The sequence below is a fragment of the Pristiophorus japonicus genome, chromosome 1 (assembly GCF_044704955.1).
Source record: "Pristiophorus japonicus isolate sPriJap1 chromosome 1, sPriJap1.hap1, whole genome shotgun sequence".
NCBI lineage: Eukaryota > Metazoa > Chordata > Chondrichthyes > Pristiophoridae > Pristiophorus > Pristiophorus japonicus.
In genome coordinates, this window is record NC_091977.1 from 224,102,095 (window position 1) to 224,118,877 (window position 16,783).

Below are 16,783 nucleotides of genomic sequence, written 5' to 3' on the forward strand. Positions count from 1 at the left end.
ACAGCAGTTAGACTTACACCAGACCGTGTGGAGTCAGTGATTTGTGTGCTACATACACCACAAACACCATCCCTAAAATTTCACACTCATCCCCATTGCAAGGGGTACCGTTATGTCTCACCATTCACTGCAACTCACTAAGCAACTTCCAAAGGTGCACACAGATCTGTCCAAGAAAGCAAAGTGTTCAAAATAAAAGTGACAACGCATTAACAGAAACGTTACATGAACATTGCATAAAATACCCAAGTGCCTACCCTTGTGTGCTGTTAATTGGTATGATTGGACTAGAATGAGGGTGAGTGTGAGTGGTGGCTAGTGAGATGGGGAAGTGATAATGTAGATAGAGAGGGATGGATGAAGGTGCAAGTTAAGTTGGTATGAGTGTGAGTAAGGTGTGAGTAAGGATGTGCAGGAGTAGGGTAGGGAAGGCAGAGTGATGGGGATGTGAGGAGAGGCACAGCAGGATGAGGTTGATTGTGGCTTTGCAGTAACGTTTCGTGATCTACTGAGATAATTGAAAGATTTGTGCCACTGCAGCCTGGTCCTCCTGACAACATCCCTGCTTGTGCCCTCCTGTACAACATGCAACCAGGCTGTGTTGGTCTCTTCTGCCCATTGGAAGGGAAGAGAACCTCCCTGCATGCTGTGACTCCCTCCATAAGCATCTGGAGGGAGTCATGGGAGAACCTGGGTGCAGCCGTGCACCTTTATGCAGTGCTTGTCAGTGTTTGTAGCAACTCAATGCTGCAGGACACTGACAGCACAAATGTCGAAAGAAAATCGCGCATGGTCCCTTTAAGGAAACCGGCTGATGATGCATCATTAAATGACATAATCAACCCGCTTCCTTGAATTGGCCGGCAAACGTGCTGGCCTTAACAAGCCCAATCAGGAAAAATCATTTTGGACAGTGGGATGGAATCAGCTACAATGTCGCCCACCATGGACCCACCAAGGTTGGTAAAATGCAGCCCTTCAATTCAGAAGACCGGTGCAATTTTAAGCGCAATTTACACCCGAATTGCCGAATGCACCCAAAATGGAAACTCTACCCCATTATTTTTAATGCCACTATGATGTTTTTTCTCCCCTTGGTTTGCTTGCAGCAGTAGCCAGGAGATGAATCTTTAATTCCTGGAGACTCCAGGACAATCCTGGAGGGTTGGCAACTCTACATGTGCATGATACAGCACATTACTTGAATTTAAATGGAAAACATGGGGCAAAATGTGCAGCAGATCAGAAGGCAATGACTAATTATATATATGTATATACTAAAAACACAGGCTTATATTTATCAAATAAAACAATAATTGGCCAAAAGTATATATGTTAACTGAAATACAGTTGCAGAGTACTGATCACTGTAGATATCCTCTCAAGCATTACTGTAACGATTATGATGCCATCAGATCTTCTGTAACACATTGTAAGCCAGCTGCTCTGTATCGACAGCATGGTTGGTTTATTTTGCGATTTTGCTTGAATTATTTAATTGAGCAACTCTGCATAACATTATGGATACAGTAGCATAGTGGTTATGTTACTGGACCAGTAATTCAGAGGCCAGGACTTATGATCCAGAGACATGAGTTCAAATCCCACCACGACAGCTAGGGAATTTAAATTCAATTAAATAAATCTGGAATATAAAGCTAGCATCAGTAATGGTAACCATGAAACTACCGGATTGTCATAAAAACCCATCCTTACCTGGTCTGGCCTATATGTGACTCCAGACCCACAGCAATGTGTTTGGCTCCTAACTGCCCTCTGAAATGGCCTAACAAGCCACTCAGTTGTATAAGATGGTTTACCACCACCGTCTCAAGGGCAATTAGGAATGGGTAATAAATGCTAGCCTTGCCAGCGATGCCCGCATCCCGTGAATTAATTTTTTTAAATCCCTCAATAGTAACAACTGATAGCAAAGCAAAACAGCTTTAAAAATCTCAAACTGATGTCATAAGATGGATGCAGCTTGTTGCTTATAAATGATAGAACCTAGTTAAAAGATAATTATTTTCCCTGACTGCAACAACTTGCATTTATATAACGCCTTTAGCGTAGTAAAACGTCCCAAGGCACTTCACAGGAGCGTTCTAAGATAAAATTTGTCACCGAGCCATATAAGGAGAAAGTAGGCCAGGTAACCAAAATCCTGGTCAAATAGGTAGGTTTTAAGGAGCTTTTTAAAGAAGGACAGAGGGGTAGAGGCAGAAAGGTTTAGGGAGGGAATTTCAGAACTCAGGGTTTGCCAGCTGAAGGCACGGCCGCAATGGTAGAGCAAAGCAATTTTGGGATGTGCAAGAGGCCAGAATTGGAGGAGCGCAGAGATCTTGGAGGGTTGTAGAAGATTAGAGAGCTAGGGAGGGGCGAGGCCATGGAGAGATTTGAAAAGAAGGATGAATTTTTTTAAATCGAGACATTGCCAGATCGGGAGCCAATGTCGATCAGTGAGCACAAGAGTGAATGTGACTTGGTGCGAGTTAGAATATGGGCAGCAACAATTTGGATGAGCTCAAGTTTACAGAGGATGCAAGGTGGGAGGCCAGCTAGGAGTGCATTGGATTAGTTGGGTCTAGAGGTAACTAAGGCATGCAGATGAGCTGAGGCAGGGGTAGGGACAGTGGTGGGCGATGTTACGGAGGTGAAAGTCTTGGTGATGGAGAAGATATGGGAACGGAAGCTCAGCTCAGGTTCAAATAGGACACCAAAGTTGTGAAGTCAGGTTTAGCCTCAGTGGCCAGGGAGAGGAATGGAGTCGGTGGCTAGGGAACGGAGTTTGTGGCTGGGACCAAAGACAATTACTGCAGCATGAACTAAATAGTAATCGGTATTCTCTATTTACCAACCATCCTGCCAGTGGAAAGTTTTTCCTTATTTACTTTTGAACACCTCTGTTAAATCTCCCCTTAGTATTCTCTGCTCTAAAGAAAATAATACCAGCTTCTCCAGTCTCTACACATAACTGAAGTCCCTCATGGCTAGTACACGCGAGTAAATCTCCTCTGCATCCTCTTCAAGGCTAAATTAGATTAGGACTGCACATGGTTCAATGGGTAGCTGAGCCATACTGTGATCGAAGGTCTTAGGTTCCAATCCCTGGCCTGTGCTGAGTTAGATAATCTCAGTCGCTATTTGTAGGGGTGCTAAAATTAGCCTAAATATTCCTGGTGCTATGGATTGCAAAATTATCATCATCATAGGCGATCCCTCGTATCGAGGACGATTTGCTTCCACGCCAAAAAGGGATGAGTTCACAGGTCTTTCAATGAATGACCTAATATTTCAGGCCCCGAACTGCATGTTGAAGAGTGGAAGGTACCTGTGCGTGGATTTTTTTAACGTGTGGTGGCCGACAGAGCTAGGTCTTGGTTCAGTGGCAAGGATTACCCAAGACGACTGGAGACCAGCTCTGCTGCACGGACCTAGTGCGCACACATGTTGTAGTGTGGACTGGGCCATGGTGCCCCTGGGCCCTCGCCTCTTCTAGGCCCCGAACTCACGTCTTTCCTGGGCCCCAATCACATCGCTCCATGATCTCTCGCCGCTCCTGCTGTACCTGCCCATGCTCCAATCATCGACCTAGGTTATGGTGACGTCCAATCCAGTCGTCCTCTTAACAGCCATCGCTCTCCTGCACCAGCATGCACTGTACCTTGAAGTGGTATGCCTCCGCACATCACTCCTTTGAAGGCACCGACTTGCTGATGGTCCTTGCAGGTCGGGCCACCGCGGAAAATATGCCAAGGTTCACACATCTAATTGCTAGACAGTGATTCCTGCTTGTATTGACAGGTGATCACAGGATCTGTCGCACCTGTGGTGCCCACCACTGTAGAGCAACCTCCTGACACTTACCATCACTATTCTAGGGACTGGAATACAAATGGGTGGAACTCATGCTACAGTTGTATAACGCTCCAGTTATACCCCATTTAGAGTTCTGGGCACCGGACCTCAGGAAAGATGTTGGCCTTGGAGGGGGTGCAGTGCAGAATGGTCAGAATGACACCAGGGTATATTATGAGGACAGGTTGCATAAACTTGGTTTGCATTCCCTGGTGTATAGAAGATTAAGGGTGGTCTAATTGAGGTTATTTAAGATGATTTAAGGATTTGATAGAAACTATTTTCTCTGGTGGGAGAGTCCACAAGGGGGCATAATCTTAAAATTAGAGCTAGGCCATTCGGGGTTGATGTCAGGAAGCATTTCTTCACACAAAGGGTAGTGGGAATCTGGAATTTTCTCCCCGCAAAACCTATTGAGGCTGGGGGTCAATTGAAAGTTTCAAAACTGAGATTGATAGATTTTTGTTTGGCAAGTGGATCAGCCATGATCTAACTGAATGGCTGAAAAGGCGCGAAGGGCCGAATGGCCTTTGCGTGTTCGCATGAGCCAGAGTTGGCACGCAAAGATTGGGTAATGTACAGTATTAGATGACTGGTTCTCATGGAACCGTAGCCCAACAAAGGAGCGGGGTTGGGGTGTAGAACCCATAAGGAAATGAAAAGTAGAAAAAAATTAACTGCTTAAAAATATTTCAGTGTTTTTAAAGTTACAGTATTACCATGACTGTCACTGGAATCTGTAGAAGGGAACACATGAAATTGAGGTGGCCTGTGTGGTGCTACCTGCCGAACCCACAACCTCGTCCACCTAGAAGGACAAGGGCAGCAGATGCATGGGAACACCACCACCTCCAAGTTCCCCTCCAAGTCAAACACCATCCTGACTTGGACATGTAATTGGCCATTCCCTCATCATTGCTGAGTCAAAATCCTGGAACTCCCTACCTAACAGTACTATGGGAGCACCTTCACCCCATAGGACTACAGTGATTCAAGAAGGCAGCCCACTACCACTCTCTCAGTGGCAACTAGGGATGGGCAATAAATGCTGGCCTTGCCAACACATTCCAAGAATGATTGTGCTTTTAAATGGCAGTTAGTCATCATGGCTCCAGTGATTGAATTATATCCATTAACATATTTTTGTTAATTTATAAAGACATATTTTCAAAAATGTTGTTTTCAAATCATACATATGTTCTCACTGCGAGGCATGCACAATTGGGGTGGTATAACAGAGGAGAAAGACTATAATAGCTGATTTGATATCGGCCTGAAGCATTCTATGACTGATACTGTAATATTGCAAGTAATTTTTGCTATAGGGGTTTGCCAGTTTATATACCATTTGGTAAATATTAATATGTAATATTGATATTTCCACTTCTACCCTTGGATTGAATTAATTTGGATCTCTCGTAGAATGAGCAGTTTTGCAGGATGTTCAAATTAGTATGTGTTCTTATATTGTAGTAAACCAAAGCCTGCCTAATCTTGCCTGAGAATAAAAATGAATGCGATGCCACCCACAGGCATACATGGAAAAGCATCCAAATAGCATTCTTGGCATGTCTCCCTGATATGGTCTTCTGCAACTTGTGATGTAATGTGTTAAACATCTGGGGGTAGAGTTTCCTCTTTGGGCGCAATCGGGAAATTGAGCTCAAAATGCGCTTGAAATGGCTCTGGTTAGATTACAATTCAAGTTTCCACTAAAATTTATTTGCAGAATTGCAAAACGTATAATCTTTCATGAATCAGTGCATTTGGGCAGCGTCATAGAACATAGCTGTTTCTTTCCATTAAAAGTATTCCTTGGTGTATTTAAGAGTGGTAACCTGGTGCAGTTTTTTGAATGCAGCTGAAAATGGGTTTATCACCAAAGAATAAGCATTTTTAATAAGGGTCCTTCACCTGTGAGTTACCTGATTTAAAATCACTGAAAATTACTTTTAAAAAAAAAAACCATAGTGAACCATTTCATAGTTTTATTTGTGTGCACAAGTCTGTTTCTCAGTAAATTAAGCATTACATTTAAAATTCTCGATCTTTTGTGCTGTTTCGGCTAATTCCATACTTGCAAAATAAAGACAAAAATTAGTCAAACCCTTTAGGATCCAGTTATACCCGAGACCTGCTTACAGTGATGCAGAGCTGGCCCGAGTGGTGTGAACACTGTTGGATTCACACACCATTCCCAAGTCAGAGAAACAAGAGCATACTGGCATCTGCATGGCAGTCACATTTTAATGATATTGAGGCAATTGGTTCTCTGCTAATGTTGTGAAAATTAAAAATTATGGTTTTAAAAAATTCTTGTGTGCTCAGTGGGATCATTGGGGATTTTCACATCACACCAGTTACAAATGTATTGCAGCTGGTGCAAAGTCAAAGTGTTGTGAAATTATTGCCTTGAGGTTGAATCACACCATATGCCTAAATTTGATTTGAACAATCTTGTAACAGAATTGTATTGCACTTGCCATGTTGACTTGAAGCCAAAAAAAGACTGCATCGACACGAAATATGTAGTATTATTTTGTACATTAATTATTGCTATGGAATTCAAGAAATACTCACTATAAATCAGTGGTAATAAAATGTTCCTTTTCTAGAATGTCAGCCAAATAAAGCAAATGGTGTGCAGTTTAGGTTTTGCTAACTGAAAAATGGAGCTTAAATATTGACCAGGACACCAGGGAGAACCATAAGATAATTCCTTTAGTAATTTAAACACCCTCCAGCAGTACAGGAGCAGCATCCTCCAACTAGCATCCTTTAAATTTCTCTAATGTGGATCCAGCGTTCCTTTCCTGCAGGTCAATCACAGCAAGGGGAAGAGAAGGAGGAGGGTGATAATGATGTCATGTCTCTTTGCTCCAGGGCAGTTTCAGCTACATCTTCATTTTCCTTCTTTCTCCTCCGCACAGGCCCAGAGATGTTCAACTGGAGGTCGGGGAGCGGGTGTGTAAAGGATAGCAGGGATGAAGACTTGAGTCACAGAACACAAGGAAGCCAGGGGAGTAGAAGAGGATCCTGAAGCAGAGGCTCAGGAGAGTGCAGCCCTGGCTGATGAGACAGCAGAGCTCATAAATCTTGCTCTAATTTTGCTAAACATCACACCTATAAATGGCACGGAGGCCAATCTCTCAGGATGTGCAGCAGATGACAAAAGTCAATCACAGTTGAGTCTACTGCCATTCAATGTGCAAACATCAGGAATGTTTTGGCCGCTTGGCAGCTTTTTATTCATTCATTCATAGGATGAGGCTGGCAAGGCTGGCAAGATCAACATTTGGTGCCCATCCCTAATTGCTCTTGAGAAGGTGGTGAGCAGCCTTCTTGAACCACGACAGTCCGCGTGATGAAGGTACTCACAGTGCTGTTAGGGAGGGATTTTGGCGCAGCGACGATGAAGGAACAGCAACTCCAGGCATTTCTGTAACTATCCCTCCACCCACCCCCAATATATGTGGCCCAGGACCAATTAGTGGATCCTTAAAGGATGCACAGATTACAGCCTTGAGCCAACAGACTGAAAAGAGCTTGCAATCCCAAGCTTCAAAAACACCCAGGGGGCCAGGGCCCGGGGGGAGGGGAGACACAAGCCAGCATCTTTCACGGCTTTCGAGCTTTAATGGGAACCATTTCTTCAGTCCTCCTGCTGATCAGTGATCTGCCAGAACCCGGGCCTAGTACCAGGGGCACAGCGGGAATCTGTTTACATGATGCTGCAGTTTCTTTATCAGCACATGCTCCTCATATCATGAGCCTGCAGCAGGTCCATCCTGCATCAATCCCAAGAACTCTTGGTTCATATTTGCAGCCAGCCAACTCTCGCACCTCTGACCGTCAGGCAACACCATAAATCACAAGGGGAAGCATGGCAATAAGCAGCAGTAAATAAATGCAGAGGACGACATTCAGTTAAACACAATTTGCCTTGTTCAGCAATGTCCTTACGTTGTTGTGGTATTGATGGGGTGAATTGGCCTTTGCGTTCTCAGAGGTTTATATTTTGAGGTTACATAGGTGCAACTTAGGTGATGGGAAGGGGGAAAAGATGAAATATGCAGTGAGGTCAGTGCAGGTACACGGGGGAGTTCATTCCCTGGAGTTGACATCCCTGATGTTATCTCTTATGCATTTCTCAGGCAGTTGGGACTGCTGCTTTCTTCAATTACAGCTCTTAGTGCTGATGGGTTCTGGTGTCCTTCTGCCACATCAAGCTTGCTCTCCTCCTCTGAACTTCCTTGTTTCTGGAGGGCAACGTTGTGCAGTACACACCAAGCTTCAATGTGCCAAACCCAGTCTGGCGTGTACCACAGTGCCCCTCTCGACCAATCCAAGCACCTGAAAATAACCCTTAAATTCCTCAATTGTTCTCTCAATGCCCACACATATACCACATTCTACCAATGAATATGTTGCTGCTTGGGGAAATGGAATGCCTTCGCTTAAGGAAACTCATGGTTCACAGCTGGAGCCTGTACACTACCTACAGTTCCCTATACTTTTGGGAAACCAGCCATTTTATAAAATCATCATGCTAAAATGAATAAAGTTCCCTGTTTTGTGAAACAAATCATCTGCAACCCAGTGAGTGCAGGAATAAAATGCATGCTAACTAATATTATAAGGGTCCCCAGTTGCAGCCAGTATAGCAAGCAAAATGAGATCTGTTACTTCGACTGTGTATATTTGAGATGCGCTGCAGGTCATGTGTAAAAGGTAGCACAGATCATCCAAGGCTTCCTTGTTGAAATAGTTTCCTGCAGCACAGTTCCTCACTTGTGCTTCTGTCTAAGGCCTAAGATCTGTAAACTTGAGGGTAAAAGCCTCCTACAATGCAGCTGGACATGCTGTTGCTCCCTGTAGGCCCTCCTCTTCTCCTTCCGTAGGAAAATTCAGTGTGTGTGTGTGTGTGTGTGTGTGGTCAATTGTGGTTTCCAGGGATTACCCAATTAAGACAGGGTGAAGGCAAAATTCAAATCACTCCAGTAATGAAGATACTGAGGCAAATGTTTTCAAATAACATTGCTTTTGAAGCTTACTTCCACCAGGATAAGGTGATCCTGGCAAGCAAGTACACATGCTTTATACAGCTGTCCACTGCTACAAATTGTTGGCCTGCATTAGATTTTCTTCAGATTCAGCATCACCAGTATGATCTAGAGTGCAACTTTACCACACAATAGCATCTTTAATGACTGGAACACATAGCTAGAGAAAGGAAAGTTGAACTTTATTTTCATATCCTTCAGCCAAAATGCACTTTTTTAAATTAGTGCACATGTATCAATGAAAATTGTGTTGCATTTCAAGTCACTATTAACCCAGAAATTATAAAAGCAATCACGTAATTACCCAATTGTGTACAGAATGGTGATATTAACTTCCAACAGTTCCCCCACCCCAATAAGTGCCAAAGATTGCCCAAACTCACCCCTTACTTAATATCTTGTTTATCTAGGCAAGGGGTGGCTCCTGGTAGCACTTTAGGTGTTCCTTTAAGTCCATTCTGGATTGTCATGTAGAGCGAATAACCATATATATTATTTCACATTATCTATTCCAATCAAGTCTAGAGATTAAATTCAGATATTCTCTTGCATCATAGGTTTCTGGAAAGTGCCATCCTAAACTACCTGAAAATACACCATAAAGTAATTTTTGTCTACCTCATTTTGCTGTCATTGCTTTTTGTAAATACACAACCACAGATTTACAAAACATTTGTAAAATGGTACACCTTTAAACGGCGAACAAATAAAAGAACTGTGCCACAAAAATGTACGTGCTTAATTATCATGACAATGGGCAGTGAAAAAGGGCAAATTCACTTTATATAGGAACAAATAAAACCATTTCGTATTCAGTGCACAGAACTTACATTTTAGAGATTAAAGTGAATCCCCAAGTTTACAGTACACCAAAATACAAAAACAAAAATAGACCCTCTATTAGAAAAATCAGTGCTAAAAAGCTCAACATGTGACAATATCTTAAATAGCATTGCTAAATTATTTTGTTTCTTGCCAATTAAATTATGAAGGATGAGATCATGAACTAACAAACAGGAGTGCAATGGCTGACAGTCCACTTTGGATATCAATGAACAAATCACAGAGCAGGAAGAACAATATAAAAGAAACGGTATTGTTTAAACTCGAATATACAACTTGAATAGGAAAGGATTAGTAAAAGGAGTCAGTACTTGTCTGAGTTACCCCCACTCCCATCAAATTCACGAGTCAGCAGCAAGAACCAGTTCCTCTTCCAAATATTTTGTTAGATAGCATATTGGAAGGTAGACTTGGTGATGCAAAAGTGCCAATTCAAGGTGTACTCCCTTCTTTCACCAGCAATCTGGTTGAGACTGCCAAAGGGTAACTAGAATGTCAGAGCTGGCTCTCAAAATCAGGTCTGAGTTGGGACTTGGCTGCCATTTTACTTTACCAGAGTTTAAAAAGTTTGTTTACCAGGAGTTTAAAAGTTTGTTTTTCAATCATTTAGCTATTCATCTTAAAAACATTGCATTTTGTGGAATGTACAATTTTAACATTTTCTGGCACTTGTAAAATTTAAACAGGAATAATTACATATAGGATTTCCATAAATTCACTAAAAAAAATTTTAAACAATATTTTAATCTTTGTATAAATACTAAATTACAGCAACTTTTTCTTTATACTAAATGAAGGACTCTCAGATGTTGTTCACAGGAATCAAATGTACTTCCCACTTAAACCCATAGTAACATTATAAAAAATAAAAACCACTAACAAGAGTCAATATGTTATTCTAATAACTTGTTTAGTCTGTTTTATGTAGCTGTCTACTTGAACTCTGCAGGACTTTTCAATAGTACCTCGATACATTTTATTTTGCAGTTGACTATTCTCTTAATGTTTGTGCTACAAAAGGATTTCTTAATTTCAAACCTCACACAAAGGCTTTCAATGGAACGGAAGTCCAACAGAAAAAGATAACCTCATGGATCCTGCAATTCTTGATGAGTATCTTAATCAGCCTTCTTTGTCTTCCTCCTTTTGACAATGTCAATGTCTTCAGAAGTCGCACCCGAGGGAGCAGGGCACTGTTTCCCCAGTGCTTCCCCTTTACCAGAAGCTTCTGTTTTAAAATGTTCAGTGGAACTGGACTGCCAACTAAATGCCATATGGTACAAAGCGACTTCCATGGGTGCAAAAGGGGAATGATGAATGTTAAAGAGTACCATTGCAACCTAAAATACAAAATATATTTGCTAAATTGTACAGAGCAGTCTGATCAATGCCAAAGGTATATAAATGTAAAAACAGCATGGCAACCTAAAAAACAACTGATACATGTTCATGCAACTTAAAATTAGCAGCTTTCAACTGTGCCTTAGCCTGGACTCCCAATAAATCCAAAAGGTTATTACTGCAATGTTGAGATCACAGAACTGATATAAACAGATATTAATGGCAATTTAAAAAAAAAGGCCTTACAAGAAGCAAACTCTGAATGTGAATTAAAAAATTGGAAGAGTGCTAAAGTTCTAAGATGTTGCAGATGTACTAAAAAAGGCGGGGGAAGAAAAAGGGAAGTCATGCTTAATATTGGGAATTTCAGAATTTACTGATCGGTTGTTTATATTACCGGCCAGCAGTAGCTGTTACACGACATTGCTCATTAACTGAGCAGCGCTATTACAGCACGGGGATTTGGTTGAGAGATGCTTCACTAGGCACTGTGGGAATGCTACTCGAGTTAAATCATGATTCAAAAATTGCTCATTTGTGTCACATATGCACACAAGTGAAGTCACTCAAAAACAGCAATATAGCACAAAACAAGTAGGGAATGTATGCATCAAAGGCCGGTAGGATAGTACATAACCGTTCAGTGAAACATTGCTAAGGATTTGTGAAATCAACTAGTAAACGGTCAGCAAAAGCTACTGACAAACAAGAAAATGATCCAGCCACAATGTCCTGACCCGCCCTTCTTCATGATTCTTGCAAATTAGTTTTGTTTGTTTAATGTAACAATTGCATGTGAAGAAAACAAATTTATCTATCTGTACTGTATAAGGAAGGCACTAGATTTCCATGAAACCAAAGCACTTTCAGAGTGTCTCTAAACACATCTCTTTCCAATCATTTCAGCAGAAATTTGCACCCCCACCAATGCAAGAGCATAACATCCAAATTGCTATAAGCAACACCAAGCAAGATCTGCTAGTATTTAACACACCTTGATAGAAGACCGAATCACATACTGAGTCCTCGAGTTTCGAGTTGTATACAAAGCAGAAGGACTAGGCAAGAAACTGGATCAGAATGCTGTGTATCCCACTGTTCGACATGGATTTGTTGAAGTCAACAGGAAAATGCAGAGAGGAGGTGAACCCAGTTTTGCTGCCTTATTCTTTCTATATTCAAGTGTCGTAAATCAGAGTAGAATATCTGATGGATTTTAAAATAGGATGTGATTCCTCTTTAAAAAATGACGAGAGAAAATAAATTTTCAGATCTGAGAAATCCTAATCACACACCTGGAAATTTAATTTGAACTTCTAAAAACTTAGAAAACACTGGGATAAACAAAAGCGTAGAAATATTTAAATTGTAATTTGCTATTCATCCTGAAGGAAAGTTGTTTTTTTGGGCCCAAGTTTCTGCCATCTGGAAAAACAGCGCATCTTATGGAAGAAAAAGGGCGCCGAAAACTTAACTTATGATTCTCCGGTCTCCTCAGGACATCCTTGTGCTCGGCGTGGCGCAGCACAAGGGGTCGGGGGCGGAGCCAGGTCCCGCGCTGAAAACAGTGCCAGGACCTCTGCACGTGCGCGCGAGAGTGTGCGTACATGTGCAGTAGCTCCAGGCCCCCGAGGCTGCGTGGGAGGAGCCCGACCCTAGCCCTGGCTGAATGGGCACACCAGGCGAAGATTGGGACTTGGACCTCCCTCCCGTTCAGCTCCTTCCCCCTGCCCCACACCCCTCCCTCCCGTTCAGCCTTTCCCCCACCCCCTCTCCGTCGTCGGCAGGGCCAGCCCGGCATCTCGCTGGTGGCAGGGCCCGCCCGAAGTGTTATTGTCGGTGGCGGCCCGGCTCGTTCAGCCTCTCCTCGCCTCGCACCCCCCCCCTCCATGTTGGTGGTGGCGGCCGTCCAAATTGTTGCCGATGGCCCGACCTGGCCCGTTCAGCCTCTCCCCTCTCCTCTCTCCCTCCCCCCTCCTCCTTTCTCCCTCCCCCCCTCCTCCTTCTCTCTCCCTCTCCCTCTCCTCCTCCCCCCCTTCTTCTTCTCCTCCTCTCTCCCCCCCTCCTTCTCCTCCTCCTCCTCCTCTCTCCCTCCTCCCCCCCCTCTCTCCCTCCTCCTCTCCCCCTCCTCCTCTCTCCCTCCCCTCCTCCCTCCCTCCCTCCTCCTCCTCTCTCCCTCCCTCCCTCCTCCTCCTCTCTCCCTCCTCCTCCTCCTCCTCCTCTCTCCCTCCCTCCCTCCCTCCTCCTCCTCTCTCCCTCCCACCCTCCTCTCCCTTCCTCCCTCCTCCTCCTCCTCTCTCCCCCCCCCTCCTCCTCTCTCCCCCCCCCTCCTCCTCCCCTCTCCCTCCCCCTCCCCCCCTCTCTCTCTCTCTCCCCCCCTTTCTCTCTCTCTCGCTTTCCTCCCCCCTCCCTCCGTCTCTCCCCCCCCTCCCTCTCCCGTCTGACACACACACACACACACACTGGGGGGTGGGGGCTAGGGTTCCAGCACACTGTTGGAGGGCTCCCGGTGCTGCAGTAGGTGAGTAGAAAATTTTTTTTATTTATTGATTGATTTTATATTTTATTTTTAATTTTTTTTTTGATTGATACACAAATCAATAAACCAACCATTTATTATTGATGATGGCTCTTTATTTGTAAAAGTTAAGTGTTTAATATTTGTAAACCCCCCTTCCCTTATTCTAAGTTAGTTTGGAGTAAGTTTTCGCTGCCTAAACTTGCAAAACAGGCATAAGTGGCTGGACACGCCCCTTTTGAAAAAAAATCTGTTCTAAAATTAAGCTATTCTAAATGACTAGAACTGGAGCAAACTAAATGCCGAGAATTGCAATTTCTAAGGTGCTCCATTCTAAACTAGTTGCTCCAAAAAAAATAGGTGCAACTCAGGCCGAAACTTGAGCCCATTGTGACTTGATCATTCCAAGTAGAAAGCACTGCACCACAGTGGCTAGAGTTAGAATAGCTAAAATAGCTAGAGTTTATATTGTAGTCATCGACTGGTTGGCTAATCTCAAGAGTTTGTTTCCATTAGGTGTCCTATTGTTATTGAAATCACACCAATTTCAAGAAAAATCCTTTGATGTTATTTGTTTCAGCGTATTCAGTCTCTCGGGGTTGAGGATGACTTGCTTCCACACTAAAAATGAGTACTCAGGTGACTGATGAACTCATTTTAAAGGGTGGAAGATGCCTGTGCGTGAATTCTTTTAACGTGTGGTGGCCGTTGCACACCAGCCACCACACGGGCTTGACGGAGTGAGGTCTTGGTCCAGTGGCAAGGGTTATCCAAGTAATATCTCCAAGTTTGCAGATGACACTAAACTGGGTGGCGGTGTGAGCTGTGAGGAGGACGCTAAGAGGCTGCAGGGTGACTTGGACAGGTTAGGTGAGTGGGCAAATGCATGGCAGATGCAGTATAATGCGGATAAATGTGAGGTTATCCATTTTGGGGGCAAAAACACGAAGGCAGAATATTATCTGAATAGCGGCAGAATAGGAAAAGGGGAGGTGCAACGAGGCCTGGGTGTCATGGTTCATCAGTTACTGAAAGTGGGCACGCAGGTACAGCAGGCGGTAAAGGCAGTAAATGGTTTGTTGGCCTTCAGAGCTAGGGGATTTGAATATAGAAGCAGGGAGGTCTTACTGCAGTTGTACAGGGCCTTAGTGAGGACTCACCTGGAATATTGTGTTCAGTTTTGGTCTCCTAATCTGAGGAAGGACGTTCTTGCTATTGAGGGAGTGCAGCGAAGGTTCACCAGACTGATTCCAGGAATGGCTGGGCTGTCATATGAGGAGAGACTGGATCAATTAGGCCTTTATTCACTGGAGTTTAGAAGGATGATAGGGGATCTCATAGAAACATCTAAGATTCTGACAGGACTGGACAGGTTAGATGCGGAAAGAACGTTCCCGATGTTGGGGAAGTCCAGAACCAGGGGACATAGTCTTAGGATAAGGGGTAGGCCATTTAGGACTGAGATGAGGAGAAACTTCTTCACTCAGAGTTGTTAACCTGTGGAATTCCCTGCCGCAGAGAGTTGTTGATGCCAGTTCACTGGATATATTCAAGAGGGAGTTAGATATGGCTCTTACGGTTAAGGGGATCAAGGGGTATGGAGAGAAAGCAGGAAAGGGGTACTGAAGGAACGATCAGCCATGATCTTATTGAATGGCAGTGCAGGCTCGAAGGGACAAATGGCCTACTCCTGCACCTATTTTCTATGTTTCTATGTTACGACTGGAGACCAGGCTTCATCGCATGTGCCAATACATACACACAAAGTCAAACATACTCCCACTGTCCTTCCCACAGGACCTCTCTACATGGAATTCATAGTACGTAATGTGAGCCTCATTGGTAACAAATTTATAACCATAAATGCATTCTGGCAGGAGTTCAATGACCATAATGCACCTTTCCCCAAACTGAGCAGCCCAAATTGGTCTTTCCATTATTATAAGGGTGGATCAGGAAGTCAAAAACCCTTCCACAAAAAATATATATTTAAATCGCTCAGCTTACTATGAGAACCACAAGTTTTCTGGACCTCCAGTTCACTGTTGCCTTTTTAATTTAAAAAAAAAAGAGATAATAATGAGGACATAGTTAGGGGCAGGGGGTACTTGGCTTCTCAAATGTATTCACAGACTGTCCAAATTTTATACAGTTAAAAACTCAACCTAGGGGTATGCAAATTGAATGTGGATTCAGGCCAAAGTAGCTTTGGATTGTCACAAACCCTTCATTTATTTAATTTGATACAAAATATAACAGTTAACGGAGAGGCTTCAAATACTGGAATTTAGAAAATGGTGTAAATACTTTCATCTTCTGAAAGAGAAAAGTAACATTTCAAGGCAGACACCTGCTCAGTTCTGGCCTTTTCTTTTTCACAAGCTTAAGGGCCTGCTGTGTATTCCCAGCATTTTAGATAGAATAATACAGCGCAAAAGGAGGCCATTTGGCCCAGTGTATCTGTGTCTGTGCTGGCCACATCGTCTGCATGCCCAACACGAGACTCCCAAAGCAAGCGCTCTACTCGGAACTCCTACACAGCAAGTGAGCCAAAGGTGGGCAGAGGAAACGTTTCAAGGACACTTTCAAAGCCTCCTTGATAAAGTGCAACATCCCCACTGACAGCTGGGAGTCCCTGGCCAAAGACCACCCTAAATGGAGGAAGAGCATCCAGGAGGGCGCTGTGCACCTCGAGTCTCATCGCCGAGAGCATGCAGAAAACAAGCGCAGGCAGCGGAAAGAGCGTGCGGCAAACCAAACTCTCCACCCACCCTTTCCTTCAACCACTGTCTGCCCCACCTATGACAGAAGTTTCCATATTGGACTGGACAGTCACCTGAGAACTCACTTTCAGAGGGACTGCCTATGATGATAGAATCATAGAAGTTTACAGCACGGAAGGAGGCCATTTCGGCTCATCGTGTCCACGCCGGCCAACAAGAGGCTATCCAGCCAAATCCCACTTTCCAGCTCTCGGTCCGTAACCCTGCAGGTTATGGCACTTCAAGTGCACATCCAAGTACTTTTTAAATGTGGTGCGGGTTCCTGCCTCTGACACCCTTTCAGGCAGTGAGTTCCAGACCCCCACAACCCTCTGCATGAAGACATTTTCCCTCAATTCCCCTCTAAAACTTCTACCAATTACTTTAAATTTATGCCC

General features: G+C 43.7%; 1 protein-coding gene across 1 annotated transcript in view; it reads right to left on the bottom strand.

Moving 5' to 3' along the window:
* Window positions 1-9,007: 9,007 nt before the first annotated feature.
* Window positions 9,008-16,783, bottom strand: part of LOC139268549 (trimeric intracellular cation channel type B-A-like) — a 72,762-nt gene continuing 64,986 nt past the window's right edge. Inside the window, exon 6 of the mRNA XM_070886864.1 lies at window positions 9,008-11,104. Within this exon, the coding sequence (XP_070742965.1) occupies window positions 10,883-11,104 (222 nt within the window). The 3' untranslated portion in view covers window positions 9,008-10,882. The remainder of the gene's footprint in view (window positions 11,105-16,783) is intronic.